Source organism: Mytilus edulis, chromosome 8, assembly GCF_963676685.1.
Source record: "Mytilus edulis chromosome 8, xbMytEdul2.2, whole genome shotgun sequence".
Taxonomy (NCBI): Eukaryota; Metazoa; Mollusca; class Bivalvia; order Mytilida; family Mytilidae; genus Mytilus; species Mytilus edulis.
The window spans coordinates 70,061,419-70,086,234 of NC_092351.1; the positions used below are offsets into that span (position 1 = coordinate 70,061,419).

General features: G+C 30.4%; 1 protein-coding gene across 5 annotated transcripts in view; it reads left to right on the forward strand.

The window, feature by feature from the left end:
- LOC139486151 (coiled-coil domain-containing protein 158-like) overlaps nucleotides 1-24,816 on the forward strand; it is a 59,269-nt gene that overhangs the window by 18,805 nt on the left and 15,648 nt on the right. The window contains exons 8-17 of one of the 5 annotated variants that reach the window (XM_071270890.1): nucleotides 1,725-1,961; nucleotides 3,525-3,601; nucleotides 4,467-4,496; nucleotides 5,601-5,711; nucleotides 6,812-6,926; nucleotides 10,090-10,209; nucleotides 16,143-16,340; nucleotides 17,271-17,303; nucleotides 21,965-22,763; nucleotides 23,193-23,258. In XM_071270890.1, the coding sequence (XP_071126991.1) occupies nucleotides 1,725-1,961; nucleotides 3,525-3,601; nucleotides 4,467-4,496; nucleotides 5,601-5,711; nucleotides 6,812-6,926; nucleotides 10,090-10,209; nucleotides 16,143-16,340; nucleotides 17,271-17,303; nucleotides 21,965-22,763; nucleotides 23,193-23,258 (1,786 nt within the window). Of the gene's footprint in view, nucleotides 1-1,724; nucleotides 1,962-3,524; nucleotides 3,602-4,466; nucleotides 4,497-5,600; nucleotides 5,712-6,811; nucleotides 6,927-10,089; nucleotides 10,210-16,142; nucleotides 16,341-17,270; nucleotides 17,304-18,301; nucleotides 18,338-21,964; nucleotides 22,764-23,192; nucleotides 23,259-24,816 lie in introns of all 5 variants that reach the window. The other 4 variants (XM_071270889.1, XM_071270891.1, XM_071270892.1 and 1 more) reach the window with 4 other exon arrangements.

Consider the following 24,816-nt stretch of genomic DNA (forward strand, 5'->3'; position numbering starts at 1 on the left):
ACAGATTCATTGCAGTGTGAATGTAATGAGTGATTTTATTAACTATTTTTAGTCAGCATTTGATTTTTTAATGTCAGAGTCAGACACTAATTTAAAATAAATTATTTTTTTTAACTTTTTGCATTTTGTTTGACACTTTGTTTTTGGATCTGTGAAAAACGTTTCTGAAATATTGGGAAAAGGGTTTGACTATTATTTTATATTACCGAGTTCTGTAACTGTTATGGCTCCCTTTAGGATTGAAATGATTTTTCTATAGATATATTCAACAGTACAAAACATGTAGATTAGGCCAAATAAAAATATATGTGTGGTTCCAGTAAACCGACCGACCCTAGTTAAAACCCCCGACCCTAGAACTTTTTTTTTCATTTCTGAAAAATAAATTTTCAAACAATCAAATTTTGAGGATTGTGAATTAAAATAATTAAATTCATAGATTTCTGTCATCTGAATTTCCATCACAAGTATCTGTTGTGGCTAAAATGCAACAATTCATAACAGAATGCAACAAAATTAACTAAAAACGTATCATGACTGTTTATTTTACAACCAAACACATGTAAAAATGATGGACTTCCGGTTGGGGCGTGTATAATACCGGAAACAATTTTGGTAAACACACGATTTTTTTCCGGATTTTGACATTCAAAAATAAAAATTAAAAAAATTTTTTTTAAAAAATTGCCGACCTACCGACCCTATTTTTTAAAAGTATGTAACTGGAACCACACATATATTTTTATTTGGCCTTATTTGAAAATATATAAACAAAGAAAGTAAATAAGAAAATATTAATAGATATACACAAAACGTTCAATTATTTATCAACAGATGAAATGTTTACTGAATAAGAAAAAGGAACCGAAACATCGCCATGCGACGTCATCAAAACGTCATCTTTTTAAAATTAGCAAAATAATATGTTTCAAGTATCCATTTCTTAAAAAAAGAAGAGTAAGCATGGACAAATATCCAATTGTTCAAAACATTTGAAAAAAATAAACAAAAGCTCTGTTATTCAACTTTTGACGATGCTAATTTAAGCATGGATGCAATTTGGGTACTCCTCATTACAGAATCATTGATGGTTTGGAGGTTATTTCTGACCAATTTTTCTATGATTCCATATGAATTGAAAATCAAATTGGTGTACCAATATAATAAAGAAGGATACGGCTACAAAATAAACACAAAATGGACATTTTTGTCTTGATCATAAAAAAACGTAATTGAAAAAACTATCAAAATAGGTGCAATTTGGGTACCGTCATGTTACATATGTAATATTAAAACTATTAATTTTTTTAATGAATTCTGTAATGAGATTGTTACAACTTTCATGACTTTAAGAATCTTACACTTTTACTGTCATTTTGTGTTTAAAAGAGTTATCCAAAACAAATATGAATATGAAGCATCTTTATATCCAAAGTTATTTTCATTTCTAATAAATTCTACAATTCTTAAACAATGGAGTTTTAAATATATTTACTTGTTTATAAAACAAACAATTTAAATGTACCAAAGACAGATTTAAATGTTGTGTAACCTTATATTCACAATACTTAAACTGACCTTAAATAGATTTAACAAAAGTTGTGCATCTATTTTCTATGGATGGCAATTTTTACGTTTCTTACAATCTTTAATCAAGAGTTTTTAACAAGTAAAACTACAGTTTTCTACAGGCAAATTTACTATGTCTTTTTTCTGCATTTTAGGCTTTACTTGATACAAATAGAAAAAATGAAGACAACAGTCGAGACAAGTATTTGTCAGAGACAGCAATCAACCAGATCAGGATTCTATTGGGAGACGTGGAGAGAAAACGTGGAAGGAACTACTTTGATGCTGATCCTGTATCTAAACAAGTTCCAGGAATGCTGGTCCATACATTAGAAAGATGTTTACAAGAGTTGACTAGTGAAGCAGAAGACAGAAAACAGAAAGTTGATGATGTGAGATAATATGCAGTTTTTACAGCTATTTATTTACAAAATACATGACTGAATGACCTTCAGTAGTCAAATAATTTTTTAACCCCACCTACGATAGTAGTGGGGCATTATGTTTCCTGGTCTGTGCGTGTGTTCAGTCGTCCATACGTACATTTGTTCGTCTGTCCATTTGTTCATCTGTCCCGCTTCAGGTTAAAGTTTTTGGTCAAGGTAGTTTGTGATGAAGTTGAAGTCCAATCAACTTGAAACTTAATACACATTTTCTCTTTGTTATGATCTTTCTAAATTTAATACTTAATTTTTACCCTAATTTCGCGGTCCTCTGAACATAGAAAATGATAGTGCAAGTGGGGCATCCGTGTACTAGGGACACATTCTTGTTTCTCAATGTATGAAATAAACAAAATCAGATTATGGCCAGTTCATTTTCATTCATTCACTATTGTGTTAATTTTTAGACTTGGAACCCTGATATAGTTACACCTAGGTGGATCTAAACTAATTTTAATACTTTAGCTTTATTTGATGAATTCTTATATGAACTAATTATCTGTTTCTATATCAATCAAACAGTGACTCAACAAACAAAAACTTAAAGACTACTAGTAGGGTTACCGACCACAGTATGGTTTTAGAAAATAAACAAGTGTCAATACAAAATGTGAACCTCTAAATAACCATATGTACAGAAAAGTTATGAATGTGTTAAACAGATACCATCAGCTTAGAAGATCTATCATAAAAACAAATTTCCCTCTGGGCTCTTTCATTTTCATTGGTGTGCAAGGGTAGGATGAGGCGTATTACTTTTCAGCATTGGTCGTTGGTTCTCTGTCGTTGTTTTTCCACATATATGAGGGGCCTCAGTGGCCGAGTGGTCTAATTAGTTACTACTGTAATCACTAGCCAGTCAACACTGAGGTTGTGAGTTAGAATCTTGCTTGTGTGGGTGCACTCGATTCCAATCTTAATTGACTAGGATTGTCAGTTTTGCTATCGAAGGTGGTTATTTTCTCCGGGAACTCAGGCTTCCTCCACCATTAAAAACTGGTTGCCATGAAATAGCCTAAATGCGGTGCTTTAAAGAGGCGTTAAAACACCAAGAAACAAAATAAAAAATCCATATATATGCAAAATTTACCTTAATAATTGGTTGGTTAGAGGATTTGAAAGTCTTTTCCTATCCTTTCACATCAATTTTGATAACATGCAAGTATGTCTAGGAAAGTAGGTGATGTCATCTCTCAGAAATTAACCCATTTCCACATATATAGATATAATGGTTAATATTACAACTTCTACTGGGATTCTTTTATTTCAGACAATAAACAAGATACGTTTTAGCCACACTTTTTATTCAAATTACTTTTTTGAATGCATATTACACATAATTGCTAACTTCTCATGCATGATTAGTAGATATAGAACTTAATTATTTGAATAATTCATTTGTGTTGAATAAGTGGAATTCTTTTCGTAAAAAATATGTCTATGATGAATTTGTTGTTCAAAGAACTTTTTGAGGAGAAAAAGCAATAATCTTGGAAATTTAATATTTTACAGTTGGAAAGTGAAGTGAAGTCCTTGAAACAGACAGTAAGCCAAGACAAAGAATCTTTAATTAAAGAACAACAAGAAAAGTAAGCATTCACAAGAGTTACTTCCCTTTAACTGGAATTATTTAAACAGAACTTCAATATGCAAATTAAGAAATATTGCCTATAGATAAAAAAACATTCCTTATTTAATGTTCAGACTTATTGAACATTTGCATATGTACAAATATAATCATAAAAAATTACAATCTGCTATTTTCTTTCTCCTATTTTTACATGTCAGATTTGAATTTAATGTATTTATTGTAATTTTCAGTTTAAAAGTTCATAGAAAGAAGTGGTAATGAAAACATTACACAGCATCACATGTCATGTTTAACAGATCATAAAACACATGCAAGAACATTGTCTAACACATACATATATTGTCATACCTTGAGCTGCAGATCACTTTAATATGGTCAGTCACCAGTCATACTTTGATGTTAAATGTGAAACTACATGAGTTGTGTGTTTTTAATCTCTTTCTGAACAAAATATGGACACTTTTCTTCAACAAAAATACTGTCTCATCATTTGCAATAAACTTTGTCTTGCACCGTGTTTCAAGTAAATAAGGTGTGTTCTTCTAATGAATTGAGCTCACCTGACCCAAAGAATCATGGGAGTTTAAAAATGAATGACAATATTAATAACTTTCAAGATAAAATATGATTTATTTTTCTTCAATTGCATATTCATGAAATAAAAATAAGTGTATTGGTTTTGACTGTGATGACAGGAAAACCAGAATATTTTAATCTAACATTTTACAGTGTATGAAATGAACAAATTGAGTAAAAATTAACAAAAAAATTTAACATGAAAATTTAAAAAAAAAAATTGAGAAACAGAATGTTTATTTTGAAGAGAATTTTCTCAGATTTTAAAGTTGTCTTTGTTTCATTAGAGAACAGGAAGCATTAGGAATGTATCGCAAGTAAGTCATGGTTGTCATAACAACATAACTTTTATTGGAGCCTAATCAACATTGCTCATTAACCCAAGGAGTGTACATTTATTATTATTTTCTTAAACAACTTAATCATTTTTAGAATGATTAGAATTGCAATTATTTTCATTTCCTGCATAAATATATCAAGAAAAAGTAATCTTGAAGGCAGACAATTAGAAAATTTTAGAAAATATAAATTATTATTTTGTGGTTATCTCCCCTTTTCCATCTTTTTTATTGATGGTATATTTAAACTAATTGTATGGGAAGGAATGACGGATGAAGTGTGATCTTGAATATTAAAACTTTTATGCTACTTCTTACAGAAAAAAATAGCTTTTATTCAAAATTCAGGCGTTAGTTGTGTTTAAATACAGAAAAGTATGCAATTGTTAAGTTTAACACAACAATAAGTGCAAAAAACTAACGAAAATAGCATTGGAGTTTATTTATACATTTATAGTGTTTTATTTGCTAAATATGTTTTGGCATATTTGTAACTATAAAACAAAATTCAAATTTACCTAAATTTCTAATCAAATTTTTTTTGATATGGTACATTATAATTCTTGTTTCAAACGGATAGGTTTGAAATTCTTCGTTTAATTTCAGTGAGTAAGAAGTGTTGTCTTATATTTGTATTTTGGTAAGATATGATAACATCCTCATTTGTAAATGGTAGCTATTAAATGACAGAAGAAAGGGTTTTGACAATGGCTATAGGAATAATCAATGAGATGGGGAATTTGTAATAATTGAAGAGGGTTTGAAATATATAAATTTATGCTGTTGGTTTATATTGTCAGAGTAAAATTTTCTTTCAATTTGATGGGCTTGTGGTAGTTTGAAAATTGGATTGAATAATTGCAATGCAATTTTGATGTTTGTTCGTATAACACAATAGAAGTGTTATTGCTACGGTTGACATAAAGAGGGCATTGCCTCTGTCATCCATACTGTTTCTAGAACTTTTTGCAAAAGATTTTACATGTAAACTGATTTTCAACACATGGACTCTAAGTCAGATGGTCTTTAAATTTTGCAATATAAATTCATGATTTTGAATGGCAGGCATTGTTATATTTTCAGGATAACGAGCATGACAACAGAGCATGAAAAAGAACTGAAAACTGCATTAGAAAGGGCAAGTAACTCCAGAAAACAAACGACACAGTTACAGTCTCAGCTAGCCATGTTAGAGTAAGTTATCACAACTAAAATGTAATTACATGAAGGAATTGTATAGTAATATATCACGAACCATATAGGTACATTCTTTTGATACAGTAGATTATCACACATGACACAGTTTTTAAGGTGATACCTAACATTACAGGTAGATAACTCTGTAAAAATAAGCAAAACATTTTTATCAAGTGGATTTGTAAAGGGTATATTAAGCTTCCCAATGATCAAAATTAGTGTTTGTCAAACTGTTATATATATTATATAGCAGTTTGACAAACACTAATTTTAATATCCAATGAAATTTTTCCGAGGAAAGTGTATAGTTCAAGGCTTTTGAAATTTTTATATTTTTGTCAAAAGGTCAAAGTAAATATTTTGTTAAAATTATATGAAAATCCAACTAGCCAAATTTGTTTTAGTCAAGGTGTTTAGTACCACCTTAATTATCTACTTATCTTTTTTGTTTGTTATTGAAAACCAGAGTTACAATCTATAAACCTTAATATAATATTAAGTCACAGTTTAAGAATTAGGTCTCTGACTCTCTGCTTTCCCTTTAAGAATTATGGAGTATGAGGAAAACAGTTATTATTAAGGGAGTTCAAATGTTGTTTGAATACTCGCATGAAAAAAGGATGTTTTGAGTGAGTGACTTCCTGCAAAAAGTGAAATAGCAATCCCATGTTTTGTAGATACCATTTATAAAGGAGTAGGTCTGGTAAGGGCCAATTTTGGCCTCAAATTTCAGGTTCAGCTGATGATAGATTTTTATATATGTTATGCATCATCATTAAATACAACTTCCATTTAAATATTCAGAATGAACACAAATGTGGCCACGTCCATTTCAAACAGAAATCATCTAAAAATAAACTAAAATGCAAACATTTCGAGGATTTCAGTAATTTAGCTTGACTTAATGATGTAAGTACCCGATATATGTGCATTGTATTGTCAAAAACAGCCAATATTTATGTAGCAGAAGTATTCTTCTTTCCAATTAATAGCTAAAAGTTTACATTTTAACAATTTTGTAAAACTGCTATATTTTGGGGCCAAAAAGGTGTCTTACTAGACCTACTCCTTTATAAATGTAATAAATATGTTTATAGGGGACAGTATGAGCAGCAAATCAAACTTAAAGATGAGACAATCACAGAATTAGAGAGTAAAGTTAAACTGCTCAAGGAAGAATATAATGAGAACAGGATCAAATGGACTGAAAAAGTATGTTAACAAATTGATCAAATTTCATTTAGATGTTGCCTGAGTGTTAAGGAAAAAATGTTTGCTGGGGGGAAAATGGAAGGCTCTTTGATTTGTTTACAGTAGAGGAATGCACGCAAGGCATTTATAAAATGAAACTAAATAAATCACCAGGGCTTGATGGTCTAACGGTTGAATTTTATAGACAATTTTGGGATAAACTTATATTTTTAGTTGTGGATGTTCTAAATACTGGCTACGATAAACAAAGTTTATCATACTCACAACGTACCAGTATATTAACTTTAATATTTAAAAAAGGAGATCCTTTACTTTTGGAAAACTACCGTCCAATTTCACTTCTAAATGTAGATTTTAAACTTTTGTCATATGTTGTAGCTCAAAGATTAAAAAAGGTACTGCCAAAAATTATAAATGAAGACCAAACCGGTTATGTTAAAAACAGATTTATTGGGTTTAATTTGAGACAAATTCAAGATGTAATAGACTACGCAGACACATATAATATTAAGGGGGCATTAGTTTTTGTAGATTTTACAAAAGCGTTCGATTCATTGGAATGGGATTTTATGTTTGGAACATTGAAACATTTTGGTTTTAACGATTCATTTATTAACTGGGTTAAAGCAATGTACACAGATATACAAACATGTGTTATGAACAATGGGTGGGTATCAGAAACTTTCAAAAATTCACGTGGAATAAGACAAGGCTGTCCTTTATCGGCTCTTTTATTTGTTTTGGCTGTTGAAATTATGGCCCAGAGATTAAGAAATAATAAAAATGTAAAAGGAATAAATATAAAATTAGATGGTAAAAGTCATAGTATCAAGATTTCACAATTAGCAGACGACACAACACTATTTTGCAAGAATAAAAACGATGTGGTAGCTGCAATGAACGAAATAGAAATTTTTGGTTCCTTTTCAGGTTTACTACTAAATAGAAATAAAACAGAGGGATTATGGATTGGAAAATTGAAATCTTGTAAAGATAAAATTGTTGGGATTAAGTGGGGAGATAAACCTATTAAAGCTTTAGGGGTGTTTTTCGGACATGACAAAGAAGAATGCAAAAAGTAAAACTGGAATGGTAAAATAGAAAAGATGAATAAATTATTTATGATATGGAAAAAACGAAATCTTTCTATTTTAGGAAAAATCCTAATTATAAAGACTTTAATATTGCCTTTGTTTACTTTCTTGGGAAGCGTATGTCTAACCCCAGAAAATTATATAAAAGAAATAGAAAACAGTAGCTATAAATATATTTGGGATGGGAAACCAGACAAGATTAAAAGAAACATGATGATTGGTCCATATGAAAAGGGGGGTCTTAAAATGGTAGACTTTAAAAGTTATTTTGTGGCTTTAAAAGCATCATGGGTAAATAGATTGGTAAATGGTAAACTTGAGACTTGGAAGCTTATACCATTTAAATACTTAAATGTCTCAAACAATATTTTGTCAATATTTAATATGAATTTTAGTGATATCAAATCTTTAAGATATCTTAAAGATATTCCTGTGTTTTATAAAGAAGTAATAAAGTCTTGGAATTTGACTGGCGGGGGGCAAACAAAACAACCAGACACATTTTTTGAAATTAGAAAGCAAGTAATATGGGGAAATAAATCTATAAAATTTAATAATAAACCAATCATATTTGAGAACTGGATTAAGAGTGATTTAATTTACATAAATGATATCTTAGATGATAAAATGTCATTATCAGAAATCTACATTCTAAACAAATTAAAGTTAAAAATAAAAATAAACTGGATCGCCGAATTTCAAAAATTAAAAAAATCTATACCAGCAGAATGGATTCAAATTGTTCAAAAAGAGAGTTCTGTCAAAACTACAATTAATATTCAGAGAAATAAAATCGTATGGAAAAATAATTTTATTGAGACTACATTATTAACAAATAAAATGTTATACAACTCTTTGGTAAATACAAAACTAGAGTCGTCATTTGGGATAAACAGATGGCTTAGAATCCTACCAATACAAGAAACTCTTAATATGAATTCATTGTACAAATTTATTTTTGAATATATGACTGAAAATAAATTAAAAATATTTAGATGGAAATTATTACATTATATTGTTCCAACTAAAAAACTGTTATTGCAGTGGAAAGTAACTAAGACAGATAAATGTAATTTTTGTAAGCAAGAAGAAGATTATGCTCACTATTTTTTGAAGTGTAGATATTTGAATAAATTTTGGCAAAAAATCTATGAACTCTTTAGAAGAAGTAAAATAGATTTTGATATTAAATTGCAACATCTGGTATTTGGATATAAAATCACAGATAGTAATTATTATTTTCTGAATTATATACTAACAGTATTAAGTATTTTTTTATATACAAGTCATACTATGTATCCAAGCAGAGAACAAAAACTGTTGATGTCTTTAGCATTTTTGAAAATGAATTTAATAAAAGAATAGATGCATATAAATCAAGATGTCCAATATTATTGTCAATTAGAAAGAATTTTTAGCATTGATAAATCTGCATAAGACAACTATACAACTTTATATTATTTTTTATAACTTAATAAGTTTGATCAGCTGTTTATTTCCCTGGATAATCAGTGGAGTGTAACAGGGTAAATCAAGAGAAGCTTGGACTCTTGGTGAAACTTGTAACAAGCAAGATTAGATGAATAAATATTATTATGTTGAAAAAAAAAAAAAAAAGGCTCTTTGATTTGTCCTGACATGCTTAAATTTCCATATTTTCATAATTTTATGAACTGCATCTCAGAATCAACTTCCTTTTAAAGTGATTTCTGGTCCTTCAACTTAAATGATATCTGGAGTCCTGAAATATATGGATATATATTAAAAAATTGGAACATCTATTATGCTTCTCTCATAAACTCATAACTCATTTCTAGATATAGAATTATGATAAAAGACATCTTGGCAGAATGGAATCACTTTAAACCAGTCGTAGTTCATAATTCCTAATAAGCAAATCATTTAATTTTTTTTATCAACATGATTTTATAGGTTATCTGTAGTAACTCTCAAATGTTGTCATATACACCAAGGGGAAACATCTCTAATACTCAACCTAATAAACCACTGACTAAATTTGGACATAACTTTTAGAGAATTTAATTTATATTTGATATTTTGTTTGACAGAAAGATTCAGTTGATGAGACTTTGAACAGTGTACAGAGAGATTTACTGAAGACGAGATCTGAGAGGGATGAAGCAGTCAGGAAACAAGCTATGTTAGAGTCTAAATGTGAAGAGCTACAGGTATGACACACTTATAAACAGTCAGGAAACAAGCTACGTTAGAGTCTAAATGTGAAGAGTTACAGGTATGACACACTTATAAACAGTCAGGAAACAAGCTACGTTAGAGTCTAAATGTGAAGAGTTACAGGTATGACACACTTATAAACAGTCAGGAAACAAGCTACGTTAGAGTCTAAATGTGAAGAGCTACAGGTATGACACACTTATAAACAGTCAGGAAACAAGCTACGTTAGAGTCTAAATGTGAAGAGTTACAGGTATGACACACTTATAAACAGTCAGGAAACAAGCTACGTTAGAGTCTAAATGTGAAGAGTTACAGGTATGACACACTTATAAACAGTCAGGAAACAAGCTACGTTAGAGTCTAAATGTGAAGAGTTACAGGTATGACACACTTATAAACAGTCAGGAAACAAGCTACGTTAGAGTCTAAATGTGAAGAGCTACAGGTATGACACACTTATAAACAGTCAGGAAACAAGCTACGTTAGAGTCTAAATGTGAAGAGTTACAGGTATGACACACTTATAAACAGTCAGGAAACAAGCTACGTTAGAGTCTAAATGTGAAGAGTTACAGGTATGACACACTTATAAACAGTTGGGAAACAAGCTACGTTAGAGTCTAAATGTGAAGAGTTACAGGTATGACACACTTATAAACAGTCAGAAAACAAGCTACGTTAGAGTCTAAATGTGAAGAGTTACAGGTATGGCACACTTATAAACAGTCAGGAAACAAGCTACGTTAGAGTCTAAATGTGAAGAGTTACAGGTATGACACACTTATAAACAGTTGGGAAACAAGCTAGGTTAGAGTCTAAATGTGAAGAGTTACAGGTATGACACACTTATAAACAGTCAGGAAACAAGCTACGTTAGAGTCTAAATGTGAAGAGTTACAGGTATGGCACACTTATAAACAGTCAGGAAACAAGCTACGTTAGAGTCTAAATGTGAAGAGTTACAGGTATGACACACTTATAAACAGTCAGAAAACAAGCTACGTTAGAGTCTAAATGTGAAGAGTTACAGGTATGGCACACTTATAAACAGTCAGGAAACAAGCTATGTTAGAGTCTAAATGTGAAGAGTTACAGGTATGACACACTTGTAAACAGTCAGGAAACAAGCTACGTTAGAGTCTAAATGTGAAGAGCTACAGGTATGACACACTTGTAAACAGTCAGGAAACAAGCTACGTTAGAGTCTAAATGTGAAGAGCTACAGGTATGACACACTTATAAACAGTCAGGAAACAAGCTACGTTAGAGTCTAAATGTGAAGAGTTACAGGTATGACACACTTATAAACAGTCAGGAAACAAGCTACGTTAGAGTCTAAATGTGAAGAGTTACAGGTATGACACACTTATAAACAGTTGGGAAACAAGCTAGGTTAGAGTCTAAATGTGAAGAGTTACAGGTATGACACACTTATAAACAGTTGGGAAACAAGCTACGTTAGAGTCTAAATGTGAAGAGTTACAGGTATGACACACTTATAAACAGTTGGGAAACAAGCTACGTTAGAGTCTAAATGTGAAGAGTTACAGGTATGACACACTTATAAACAGTTGGGAAACAAGCTACGTTAGAGTCTAAATGTGAAGAGTTACAGGTATGACACACTTATAAACAGTCAGGAAACAAGCTACGTTAGAGTCTAAATGTGAAGAGTTACAGGTATGACACACTTATAAACAGTTGGGAAACAAGCTACGTTAGAGTCTAAATGTGAAGAGTTACAGGTATGACACACTTATAAACAGTTGGGAAACAAGCTACGTTAGAGTCTAAATGTGAAGAGTTACAGGTATGACACACTTATAAACAGTTGGGAAACAAGCTAGGTTAGAGTCTAAATGTGAAGAGTTACAGGTATGACACACTTATAAACAGTCAGGAAACAAGCTACGTTAGAGTCTAAATGTGAAGAGCTACAGGTATGACACACTTATAAACAGTCAGGAAACAAGCTACGTTAGAGTCTAAATGTGAAGAGTTACAGGTATGACACACTTATAAACAGTCAGGAAACAAGCTACGTTAGAGTCTAAATGTGAAGAGTTACAGGTATGACACACTTATAAACAGTCAGGAAACAAGCTATGTTAGAGTCTAAATGTGAAGAGTTACAGGTATGACACACTTATAAACAGTTGGGAAACAAGCTACGTTAGAGTCTAAATGTGAAGAGTTACAGGTATGACACACTTATAAACAGTTGGGAAACAAGCTACGTTAGAGTCTAAATGTGAAGAGTTACAGGTATGACACACTTATAAACAGTCAGGAAACAAGCTACGTTAGAGTCTAAATGTGAAGAGTTACAGGTATGACACACTTATAAACAGTTGGGAAACAAGCTACGTTAGAGTCTAAATGTGAAGAGTTACAGGTATGACACACTTATAAACAGTCAGGAAACAAGCTACGTTAGAGTCTTAATGTGAAGAGTTACAGGTATGACACACTTATAAACAGTTGGGAAACAAGCTAGGTTAGAGTCTAAATGTGAAGAGTTACAGGTATGACACACTTATAAACAGTTGGGAAACAAGCTACGTTAGAGTCTAAATGTGAAGAGTTACAGGTATGACACACTTATAAACAGTTGGGAAACAAGCTACGTTAGAGTCTAAATGTGAAGAGTTACAGGTATGACACACTTATAAACAGTTGGGAAACAAGCTACGTTAGAGTCTAAATGTGAAGAGTTACAGGTATGACACACTTATAAACAGTCAGGAAACAAGCTACGTTAGAGTCTAAATGTGAAGAGTTACAGGTATGACACACTTATAAACAGTTGGGAAACAAGCTAGGTTAGAGTCTAAATGTGAAGAGTTACAGGTATGACACACTTATAAACAGTCAGGAAACAAGCTACGTTAGAGTCTAAATGTGAAGAGTTACAGGTATGACACACTTATAAACAGTCAGGAAACAAGCTACGTTAGAGTCTAAATGTGAAGAGTTACAGGTATGACACACTTATAAACAGTCAGGAAACAAGCTACGTTAGAGTCTAAATGTGAAGAGTTACAGGTATGGCACACTTATAAACAGTCAGGAAACAAGCTACGTTAGAGTCTAAATGTGAAGAGTTACAGGTATGACACACTTATAAACAGTTGGGAAACAAGCTACGTTAGAGTCTAAATGTGAAGAGTTACAGGTATGACACACTTATAAACAGTTGGGAAACAAGCTACGTTAGAGTCTAAATGTGAAGAGTTACAGGTATGGCACACTTATAAACAGTCAGGAAACAAGCTACGTTAGAGTCTAAATGTGAAGAGTTACAGGTATGACACACTTATAAACAGTCAGGAAACAAGCTACGTTAGAGTCTAAATGTGAAGAGTTACAGGTATGACACACTTATAAACAGTCAGGAAACAAGCTACGTTAGAGTCTAAATGTGAAGAGTTACAGGTATGACACACTTATAAACAGTCAGGAAACAAGCTACGTTAGAGTCTAAATGTGAAGAGTTACAGGTATGACACACTTGTAAACAGTTGGGAAACAAGCTACGTTAGAGTCTAAATGTGAAGAGTTACAGGTATGACACACTTATAAACAGTTGGGAAACAAGCTACGTTAGAGTCTAAATGTGAAGAGTTACAGGTATGACACACTTATAAACAGTCAGGAAACAAGCTACGTTAGAGTCTAAATGTGAAGAGTTACAGGTATGACACACTTATAAACAGTTGGGAAACAAGCTACGTTAGAGTCTAAATGTGAAGAGCTACAGGTATGACACACTTATAAACAGTCAGGAAACAAGCTACGTTAGAGTCTAAATGTGAAGAGCTACAGGTATGACCAACTTAAGGGGGTTCGCGGGTACAAATTGATTTTTTTTCTAATATAGGATTTAGCTATATTTTTCTAAAAATGAACTTTATAATATACTTCATAGAAAAATGAAATAAAAAAATGGGGTCACCGTTCATTTCAGCTCACAATCTGCCTCCGAAAGAAGCAACCATTTTGTTAATGTCCTTTTTTTCTTTTGAACTAATAGGAGTAATAGAAGTAATATAGAAATAAAAAAAAGAACTAAATTACAGAAATTGCTTAAATTTTACATTTATTAAGTTTATGTACAGCTTATTTGAAAACATTAATAAAAAATATACGGTGCAGTCCGGTGTATCTGCACACCTAAGACTTATGACTTCACTTCATTCAACTGATAAAACCAATAATTGGATAATATTGTGTAAACACATTCATAATATACTTTTATTTAATAGAAGTATCTGTTTGTATGGTTTCACCCTCAAGATTTTGTGTAATGTGTGACCAAAATTAGGGAAACCCATGTTCTGAGAGTTCCTTCAATGTCGGGTGATTTCGCACATGCCTTCCAAAAATAGATTATTTTGAATAAAGAAAAGATTTTTGGAAACGAAAATATAGCTGAATTTGAATCAAGAACACTGCAAAGGATGCAGAGCAAAAAATATTTCAATCTGATATAAATTTGACTTAAATAAAACAAATTTTGTCTGATGAGGTATTTTTTTTTAAAGGAAATTGGCCAAATATTGTAAATCACCAGAATTGCAGTTATTATTTAACTCTTGAACTTATCGATTTTATTCTTTTTTATCCCTTCGGAATGCTAAAACAATTTTACTTGTGTTACTGTGTTGATATGGTGAAATCACCTAATGCGCATTATCACCGGCTGCGCGGACACCGGGGACTCCACTGTAGGTCACAGATGAGTTCAAAAAGAAATTTCAATTTTAATGCATTTTTGCACCAAAGGAAGATAATTTGGAGCTTTTTTCAATGATATAAACATTTTAAAAGTCATCTGGGGTCAAACTGAATCGATTTCTTTGGTTGATTTTTTACCATATATTAAAGTAATAACTAATAGTTATCATAGGTACCAGGATTATAATTTAGTACGCCAGACACGTGTTTTGTCTACATAAGACTCATCAGTGACGCTCATATCAAAATATTTATAAAGCCAAACAATTACAAAGTTGAAGAGCATTGAGGATCCAAAATTCCAAAAAGTTGTGCCAAATACGGCTAAGGAAATCTATGCCTGGAATAAGAAAATTGTTAGTGTAATAAATAAAATTTGTAATGAAAAAAACAAACGTTAAATTTTTTGCTGAATTTTTTTTACCAGCAAGCCTCCTTAAAAAGATGTTTTTTTTTGTTTCGTTATTTTCAAAAGTAACTACTTTTTTGGTAGGATGTATGAAGGTGAGATTTTTTTTATTTTTGTCAAATATTTCTTACAAAAACGATACAGGATAAAACATTTTGCCCAATAACACATGTTAATCTTTTTATATATATACATAGAGGACACTAGTCATATCTGTAAATGTTTCAAATTATCATTTTACTACTATCCTCTATGCAATGGAAACTCATGACAGATTTAAAACTGGAAATTATTATTTTTTGTTTTAATAGTTTAAACAGCCAACATACAAATATATATGTAGATCTATACACTTTTGTTAGGTTATTAAAAGAATTCCTTGTATACATTTTTAGCTTTACAAATAAGGACTTTATTGTATAGTAACTCAAATACAATACAAACACTTGATTTAAGCTCTTTTCCTATTCAAGCCTTTCAAGAACAAATCAAATATATTTGTTTACTAAAAAAGTTATTCAAATGTATAACTTAATTATATTTACATAATTAGAAGTGACCTAAACAACAACTTAATGTTAAGACTTTCAATTTGTAATATGAAGCAGTATTAACAACATATTTGTATACAGATTAGATTTAACCTTTGACTTATAAATTTGGAGATCAGTCTTCAAAAAATATCTTTTTCTTCTTGTAAAGATACCATGTTTAATCAAGTTGAATTCATTGGGTAATCACATAATTTTGATAATTTATTTTTTTATATTCATAAAGAAAAATGTGACAAGAGCAAACACAGACTATGAATCAGAGAAGAAGAGAAATTCTGAGCTTCAACAGAAGGAGACTGAGCTTCGTGTCAGACAAACAGATTTAGAAAACAAACTTGACGACAAGCAGAAAGATGTGGATCGTTTGGATAAAATGTTAGAGCTTGTAAAACAAGAATGTAACACACAAGTAAATCAAAAGGTAGGTAATATGTATTGGGGTAGGATATATGTGTATACACTAATGTGGTGTATGTATTGGTGTAGGATATATGTGTATACACTAATGTGGTGTATGTATTGGGGTAGGATTTGTGTGTATACACTAATATGGTGTATGTATTGGTGTAGGATATATGTGTATACACTAATGTGGTGTATGTACTGGTGTAGGATTGTGTGTTAAGGAGGTTATGGGTTAATATACTGTTTGTGTGTTATTGGACATATAAAGATCAGACATGAAAGAGTGTTTTTTCATCTTATGCTATTGTGTGGTATGTTTTGAATGCTTTTCTTCTGAGCAAAGAATAATGTCTTATAAGAACATTTCAAACACTAGGTCTGAGATAACTCTACTTGAACAAAAAATATATATATATACACATAAGAAATGTAAAACAGCTAAAGTTTCAGAAATTCTATCTTTCGTAAATACGTGATAAAAATCCCAAAATAAAAGATGTTTTCCTGATTTTAGAACAAGTTTCAGTTATGTCACACCTCTGCGGCACTTTTTTTTAATCAATCACAGTTGTTATTATTCCTTAAATTCTACTCTTTCATTATTGTAAGGTTAACTTTTTCTGCTTTCCAGGCCCCTTAATGCTAAAAAACTGCAAGGTCGCCAGTTTGATTTTAATATCTGCTTGTAGTCTATGCATGGGCCATTATCACTTATAATATTTTGCATGGTGTAGACTAAAACATGGCTTTTAATTCTCTGCATGGTTACGTGCATCACTATTGAAGTGATGAAATTTGTTTCTGCATTAAGGGTCATTTATGTTTTAAGCTATATATGATTTTGTGTCATTATTGACTAAAATAATGATCTTGAGTTCGGATTAAAGGTTCAGCCGGTTTATTTGGTTTACATTTAAGGTATTAAACATTTTTTTTTCAAACACAGCAACACACATGTATAGATTATGTAAATACAGTGGTGAGTTTTCCAAGATATTAATTTTTTCTTTTTTTATAATTAATAAGTTTCAATTATTAGTTGTTTTTGTTTACAGTTAAACATTTAACTTGTTTCAATACATTTCATGCTATATTAACTTTAAATTGTGTTTTTGATGTAAAATATTCCATCTTCATCAAATCTGGTATCATCTTGAATCTGCATAAAATATTTCATGCTGCTGTATCATCAAACAACAATTCATCATCCAACTATTTGGTCTGATGAACTAAATTCAATTAAGGAATTACTGTAATATTTTTTTCTGTCTATGAAGAAATAACATAAAAAATTTGGTGCACACTGAATAACACGCGTAGCGGGTTATTTAACAGTGTGCACCACATTTTTTATGTTATTTCGAATAGATAGAAAAAATATGACAGTCATTTCTTATAATTTAATTCTAAATTTAATTTAATTCTAAATTCCATTTAAAACCGTAGAAAACCATGAAAAAACGTTGATTACGTCACGGTCACATGACTAAATTATGTCAATAGGCTGATAATAAAATAACGTCAGCCAATCAGAGGACGTGTTACATCCAAAATTAAATTATATAGAGATAAAGATAAAAGCTTTTTAAATGGTGGCTTACCATCTGACTCTAGGCCTTTATCTAATTTAGCGTGTTCAAAAACCTAAACCGGTTATATTTCAAGACATTATTTTTAAACAAAAACTTATGTTTAAAGAGGTTTCAATTCATGTGTGTAAATTATATAATGTTAAAAGTGAAATTCCTATAATCAATTTGAAACAAAAAGTTTTAATAAATTAAAGTTTATGAATCAAGCATGCTTTAGCAAAACACCACATCCACATTTTAATCATGTTACAATCAATCACCCTTTAAACTTTTATTTGTGCAGTCTGATATTATCATGCATTTTAAAAATTCAAAAACAATTCATGTTTTTAATTGTTTTGAAAGTAATGGTTTACCCATTAAATGAATGCTGACTTTATTTTAGGAGCCAATCCAAGATCCTCGTGTTTTTAAAACACTGGTATATGTTTTGTTTATGCCACACAGTTTGAACATATATTGTGCACAATGTTTTTCTTTCCTAGAATTTGTGCAAATATATTTATTAATTTTTAAAGTAATCAATAACTACCTTACTATCACTTCTTTTCTTCATCTACCATCTGTTTGTACTTGTTTGTCAACATTTTATAATTCAGGTCATACAAAATAGCTAAGTTTTTTTAACAGATACCACTTTTCCATCAAGTATAATATTTGTTCACTTTTGATTTTTAAATTTTAACTATCTCAAGTGAATAAATACATGTACCACAATCAAATGTGTAGAATTTATATTGATATTAAAGATATAATAATTATATTGGATATACATAGTTATCGACCCAGTGGTGTAAACAATATTCTATGTTAGAATTGTTTCAGCAGTAACGATTGCTTTCAAGCAATTAAAACCCTTATAAAACTAGATAATTATGATTTCCAGATCTAGCTCTAGTTTTGTAGCAAAAAACAAAACAAAAGTGCATTGAGCACAACACTTTTTACATACAATCCATGTACAGTTCAAGACATATTTAATGAATGGCTATTATGTGAAGAGTCAAAAATTAGTTTTATGGTTCAATAAAATCAAAATAAATTATTGCCATTCATTATAAATAAATTTCTATCAAAAATAAGGCTCAAAGAACTTTTTATATTATATATATTAACAATAACAACGTACACACATGTTGGCGTATGAATACACAACGTCAGAGTGGGCGTGTTGCCATAAAAATTGACAACATTGAAAATAAAACTAATAATTTTAACCAATCAGAAGACAGTAAATACACCAAATTTATTTATTCTCAAATGTATTCAAGTTTCAGTATGATGTGTATAATATTGATAAGGAGATGTGATATTATTGCCAATGAGACAACTATCCTCCATGACAAACATGTTAAGGATTATAGGTCACTGTTATGCCTTCAACCATCAGAAAACACATCATACTTGATAGCAAGCTATAAAATGTCTAAATAAACAATATTTGACCAGAAAGTACATACGTTTGGCATGATACAGTAATCTATCTATCAAAAAATATCAATGATGTCACTGTTGAATTTTTAATATTTAGAATTGGAGTTTTTCCATTTGTGCAATATACAATTGTTTGACAAAGGGAGATATCTCCAATCCAAAATACAATGCAGTGTTTTACTTTGAAGTTCCCTCTGCAAAATAACTGCAATCTTAACCCTTCATTGATCACAAACACTTTGATCCAGACTGACTTTTATCAGGGTCACTCCGAGCATATACATAAATAAATATTAATTTTAGTAAAAAAAAAAGTCCAATTACCAGAAAGAGAGCAGGATTATTGTTAAGAAATTAGAAAAAATATCTATTTAAAATTTCTCAAAGCTTAGTTGTGGAAAAATTAAATGTTGATAAACTTGTCAATAATGAAACAGATCACTGCTCACTCTGTTGTCTTTTCTTTCTATCACATAACTGTATAATGAGTTGTATGTACCTTGTGCATTAATTTATGTTTGTTATTGCTTGGCTTATTTGTTATATCAAGTACCTGTACAAGTATTTTGACTTCTCACGGGGAGAGCTAATTCCGTTATAGGTAGTTCTGGTGTTGCCTTGACAGTCAAAAAGCGAGACATTAGTATGCTGTTTCCAGAAATGGGGGTGATGTCAGAATTGTATTACTGTATCAGAAATTATTGTGTGCATTTATTATTGCCATTTTGTAATTTAAGACTAAAATGCAATTTTAATTTTTGCGATATTTAGAAATATCCTGTTTAATACATATAGAAAATTTAAAATGCAAGTTTAAATTATTACGATTATAACCATGTCACATTTTTCGCAATGATAAAAACTCACAATCATTTCTGAATTTACAGTGTTTTTGTGATTTGGTCAGATAATAAGGGCATTGGAACATCTCATTTCCATGGAGATTATTTTGCCCTGTACCTTTAGTTGTGGTTCATTGACTGAATGTTTTCTGGATTGAAGCTTATTTTTCAAGGATGTTATCCCATTATGAATTATAATGTATTTATACAGGTGAAATATTAGCAATAATAGTACATGTTTGTTTGTCCCTCCAAGCATATGAATATTTTAAACCCCTAATATAAAAATGTTTTCACTCAATAAATGTGGAATTTCAGGGAGCATCAATTGGCAGTGCCAGCTTTTTAAATCATTAAGTATTTAATAAATATTGCTTATGTAACTCAGCTTTCTTTGGTGGACTTTACACTAGATATACCCAAGTTTTACATTAACAAAACCCATACTGTAAAGTCAGCTTTAAATAGCCACAACCTGACAAAATGTGAAACAATTGAAATGCAAAAACAATAAATTAAAAACAAATATAACAGTCTATTGTCCTGGACATGCTAAATAATATGTATTACATTGTATCTGTTTTAAATAAAAAGAATACAGATTGATTGAGAATGTTTGTCATGAGAAAAACTTTCAATAAAATATATCATTTTTCTGTCACTTCATTTCAATAATACAATATTAATGAACGGACATACTTCTGTACAGAAATTAAATAGGTATTTAATCTATGCTTAAGCAAAGCTCTAATTCAGTCTTAAGCTTTGTGATTTAGTCCCTTTAAATGAAAGATTTATTCAAGATTAGAACTTATATTTTTATTATTGTTTACAAATGTTAATATTTGGGTCACTAATTTGATAAGAAATGCATTTGTTGTTTGTAAATTAACTTTTAAACAAAACGATGCTGTAATTGATTGGGACAAGAATATACATACTGTTAAATTTATTTTAATAAGCCGCATGTTGTATAGGTCTTATGTTAGATAAATCATCTAGCTATGTCTTGGTTTTCTGACGTTGATGAGGAGTATGAGGTAATATTATGAATTTGATTTTAATTTTTTTGAAGCTCAAAAATATATTTGTTACTTTTAAACTTATTTTAACATTGAAGTTTAGTTTTTATCAATGTTTATTATCATATAAAAGTGGGAAAACAGGCAAGAACTTGTCAGATAAAAAGAACAACTGTAGTAATTATCATTAATTTAATATTTTTCATGGAATTCCATTGACAATATAGGCAATTAATTGAGAATTGATACTTTATTGTGAATGGAAACTAGAGTATTGTATATTATTCCACTTGACATTTTGTTGCCATAGATCTCTTAAAGTTCATTGTTATTTTTACTTTTACATCTGCTGAAATGTTATAATGTAGTGATGTTTTAGTGTAGAATTGTATGTGTGGCCATATCCAAATTGCTAAAATGGGTTTCTTTTGAAATTCATAAAAATATGCTGTGTCACATGCATTGCCTTTTCCATGAATAAACAAAAGAAGGTGTTTTCATGTAGCTGAATTTTAAGTATAATCAGTTAAATAGTATTATTTATAAAGAAATTAAAGATATAGAGAACTATTTTCTTTTGATGCATTACGATACACCTAAACTTACTTCATTAAATTCATGATTGCATTGTCATGATGCTTATTTCTTACTTGTTTAAAGAGTAATAATTTTAGACTTGCATTCAATTCAGTATATTTATTTGTTTGACTGAAATTTAGCAGAGAATCTTATTTATTTTACATTTTGCAGATTAATTTTGCCGAGCGACAAGAGCGAGAAAGACACTTTGACCAGATTAGTAACTTAACGTCACAGTTGAGTAGCATAACAGAAAAATGTAATAGACTGAGTTTGGAATTGGAGTTAAATCGCTCGGAAAACAACAACCTCAAAAAGGAGTATCATGAAACAAGTGATAAATATGAGTCATTAAAGATTCAGTTTGATTTAATACAAGCTGAAAAATGTCATGTGACTAACATGCTTGATGATAAAAAATCTGACATTGAAAGAGTTATACAGGAAAAAGATTATTACATGAACTTACTGGAACAAAGGAATGAAGAACTGGCACAAGTGAAGTCGCAAAAAGAGAGACTTAATATACAAATAGATGAAAAAGAACGAAACGTTGAAATATTACAGAAACAATCTAATAACTTTACTAATATGATAGAAAGTACATCAAAAACAACAGAGTCTTTACGTGACGAGAAGGAGAACTTACTGGTCATGGTGCAAGAGAGGACAAAAGCTCTGGAAGAATTAAAATTATCACGGGACACTATGTCAAAGAAAATGAAAATACGGGAGAAAAGGATTAAAGAATTAGAAGAAGATAAGCAACATAACATGGAAGAATTACAAATACGAAGAGAAGAAACAAATATAGTTCAGCATGAAAAAGACAATTTGTATCGGGAACTTAAAGAAAGTCGATTTGAAGTGGCAACAGTAACTGAGGAAAAAGACAAAATTAAAGATATTTATGAAAAACAGAAAGCTGATAGAGAAAGAGAAATAAATAGAATGCAATCAAGGATTAAAGGTTAGAATTCATATAGCAAGGAGAATTATGTAAAAAATAACACCAAGTAAGCAATCAAGTATGGTAAGAGTTAGGCTTATTTGACAGTAAGTGGTCATGATATTACTGTTAAGTATACACACTTTTATATTTTAAGTTTGAAAACCCATCATCAATATTCAAGATGAAGAACAGAAAAAAAAAGCTGCTGTGTAAAATATTGCTTTATTTTTCTAGGATTTCATTTGACATTTATCGTTTGCATATGTTAAACCATTGCACTATTTGCAATACAGTGATATTTTTGTGTATATCGATTTTGAGAAAGTTTTAACCAGTGGCCATCAATTATTTTTGTATTTTTCATGTATTTATTTAGATTATAACTTGTTGAGTATTATTGACATTTGATAACAATTCAATTGTTCATACGTACTGTTTATGTTTTAGCTGCTGAACAAGAAGTCAAACTAGCCCAGAAAACAATGCGAACCAGAGACTCTGCAGACCACCAGGGTAAGACATCATATGAGGGCTTTATTATGACTGATAGTTATGTTACGGTTCATTTAAAGTAACAAACATTATTCATTATACCCAGTCTGATTAAAATTAAACCTCTCAGCGGTCTTATTTTTAAAATTAAAAGGTGTGATTTTAATTAGACTGAATTTAATACCCCCACTTTTTGAAACATATGGTACAAAGTGATTGGGGAGTCCATTCATTTGTCCATTTGATCATTAGTCCTTCCATCCTACATGTTAATAGTATACTACTGCTTCTCAACTACTTGACCATGTGAACATTTCACAAAACTTATACACAAATTGCTATTTTTGCACCTCCTATTTTATCTCTTTATCAGAATTATTTTTATACGACCGCAAATTATTTATATCCTTAACCTGTAATAGGAATTAATTTAAACTTTGTGAAATTTTCAACATTTTATGCCATTGAGAACCTCTTATTTGTGTTATTTTTAATCTTTCTTACTTTTAGACTTTCCTTTTGCAAATTATGAACATTGCCATTGCATACTCTTGGGGTAGCCATTTTGTATGAGCAGACACCTTATTACTAGAACACAACAAACAAAGTTTTTATGTTGGAATTATCATATGCTATATACAGTCAGGGGAACATCTTGTACAAGAATTCTTTATTTACTCAAATAATTAAAAAAAAAAAACCAGTACCTTTATAAGTTAATTATAATGAATAATTTCCCCTTAATTTTCTGAAAAAATTCACTTGTATAAGTGAATTTATTTTACAATCCCACAAAAGTTCTCAAGTTTTGAGATGTAAAAACATGCCTTTAATGCCCTGGTTAACTCAAAATTTTTTGTTAGATTTCAATGTTTCATCTCATTAATTCAACAAAGAAACTGATTGCACAAAGATCTTAAGTTCTTAAGTATTTGCACTAGGCCTTCAAAAATATCTCCTTGGGGGCTTGTAAATGAGCAGTGTTTTGAAGATAACAGACAAATTAGATTTTCATTGTCCATGAAATTACACTTAATTAAATGATTATAAAGACATCTGCAAATGGCAGACAGTTTAAAAATTCTTTTAGAGCAAAGAAATCCTAAGAATTTTAGATAAGAAGATAGGATGACTTTTTCACTTAAATAAGGAGAAAAATCTGAATGTCTGAGGGACATTACTAAGCCAAATTTTTTAATGCCCCATTAATAGGCATTATGTTTTCTGGTCTGTGCGTCAGTTTGTTCGTCCCTTCGTTCGTTTGTTCGTTCGTCTGTTCGTTCGTCCCACTTCAGGATAAAGTTTTGGTCGAGGTAGTTTTTGATAAAGTTAAAGTCCAATCAACTTGAAACTTATGATATGATCTTTCTAATTTTAACGCCAAATTAGAGTTTTAACACCATTTTCACGGTACACTTGACATAGAAAATGATAATGCGGATGGGGCATCCATGTACTAGGGACACATTATTGTTTTATTTGCATTAGAGTTTTAATTTTTATGGCAAAAATATAATTTGACCTCATCCAAACAATAGATAAGGAAGTGAAAGGAATAATAGTATTGTACCGTCAAAAT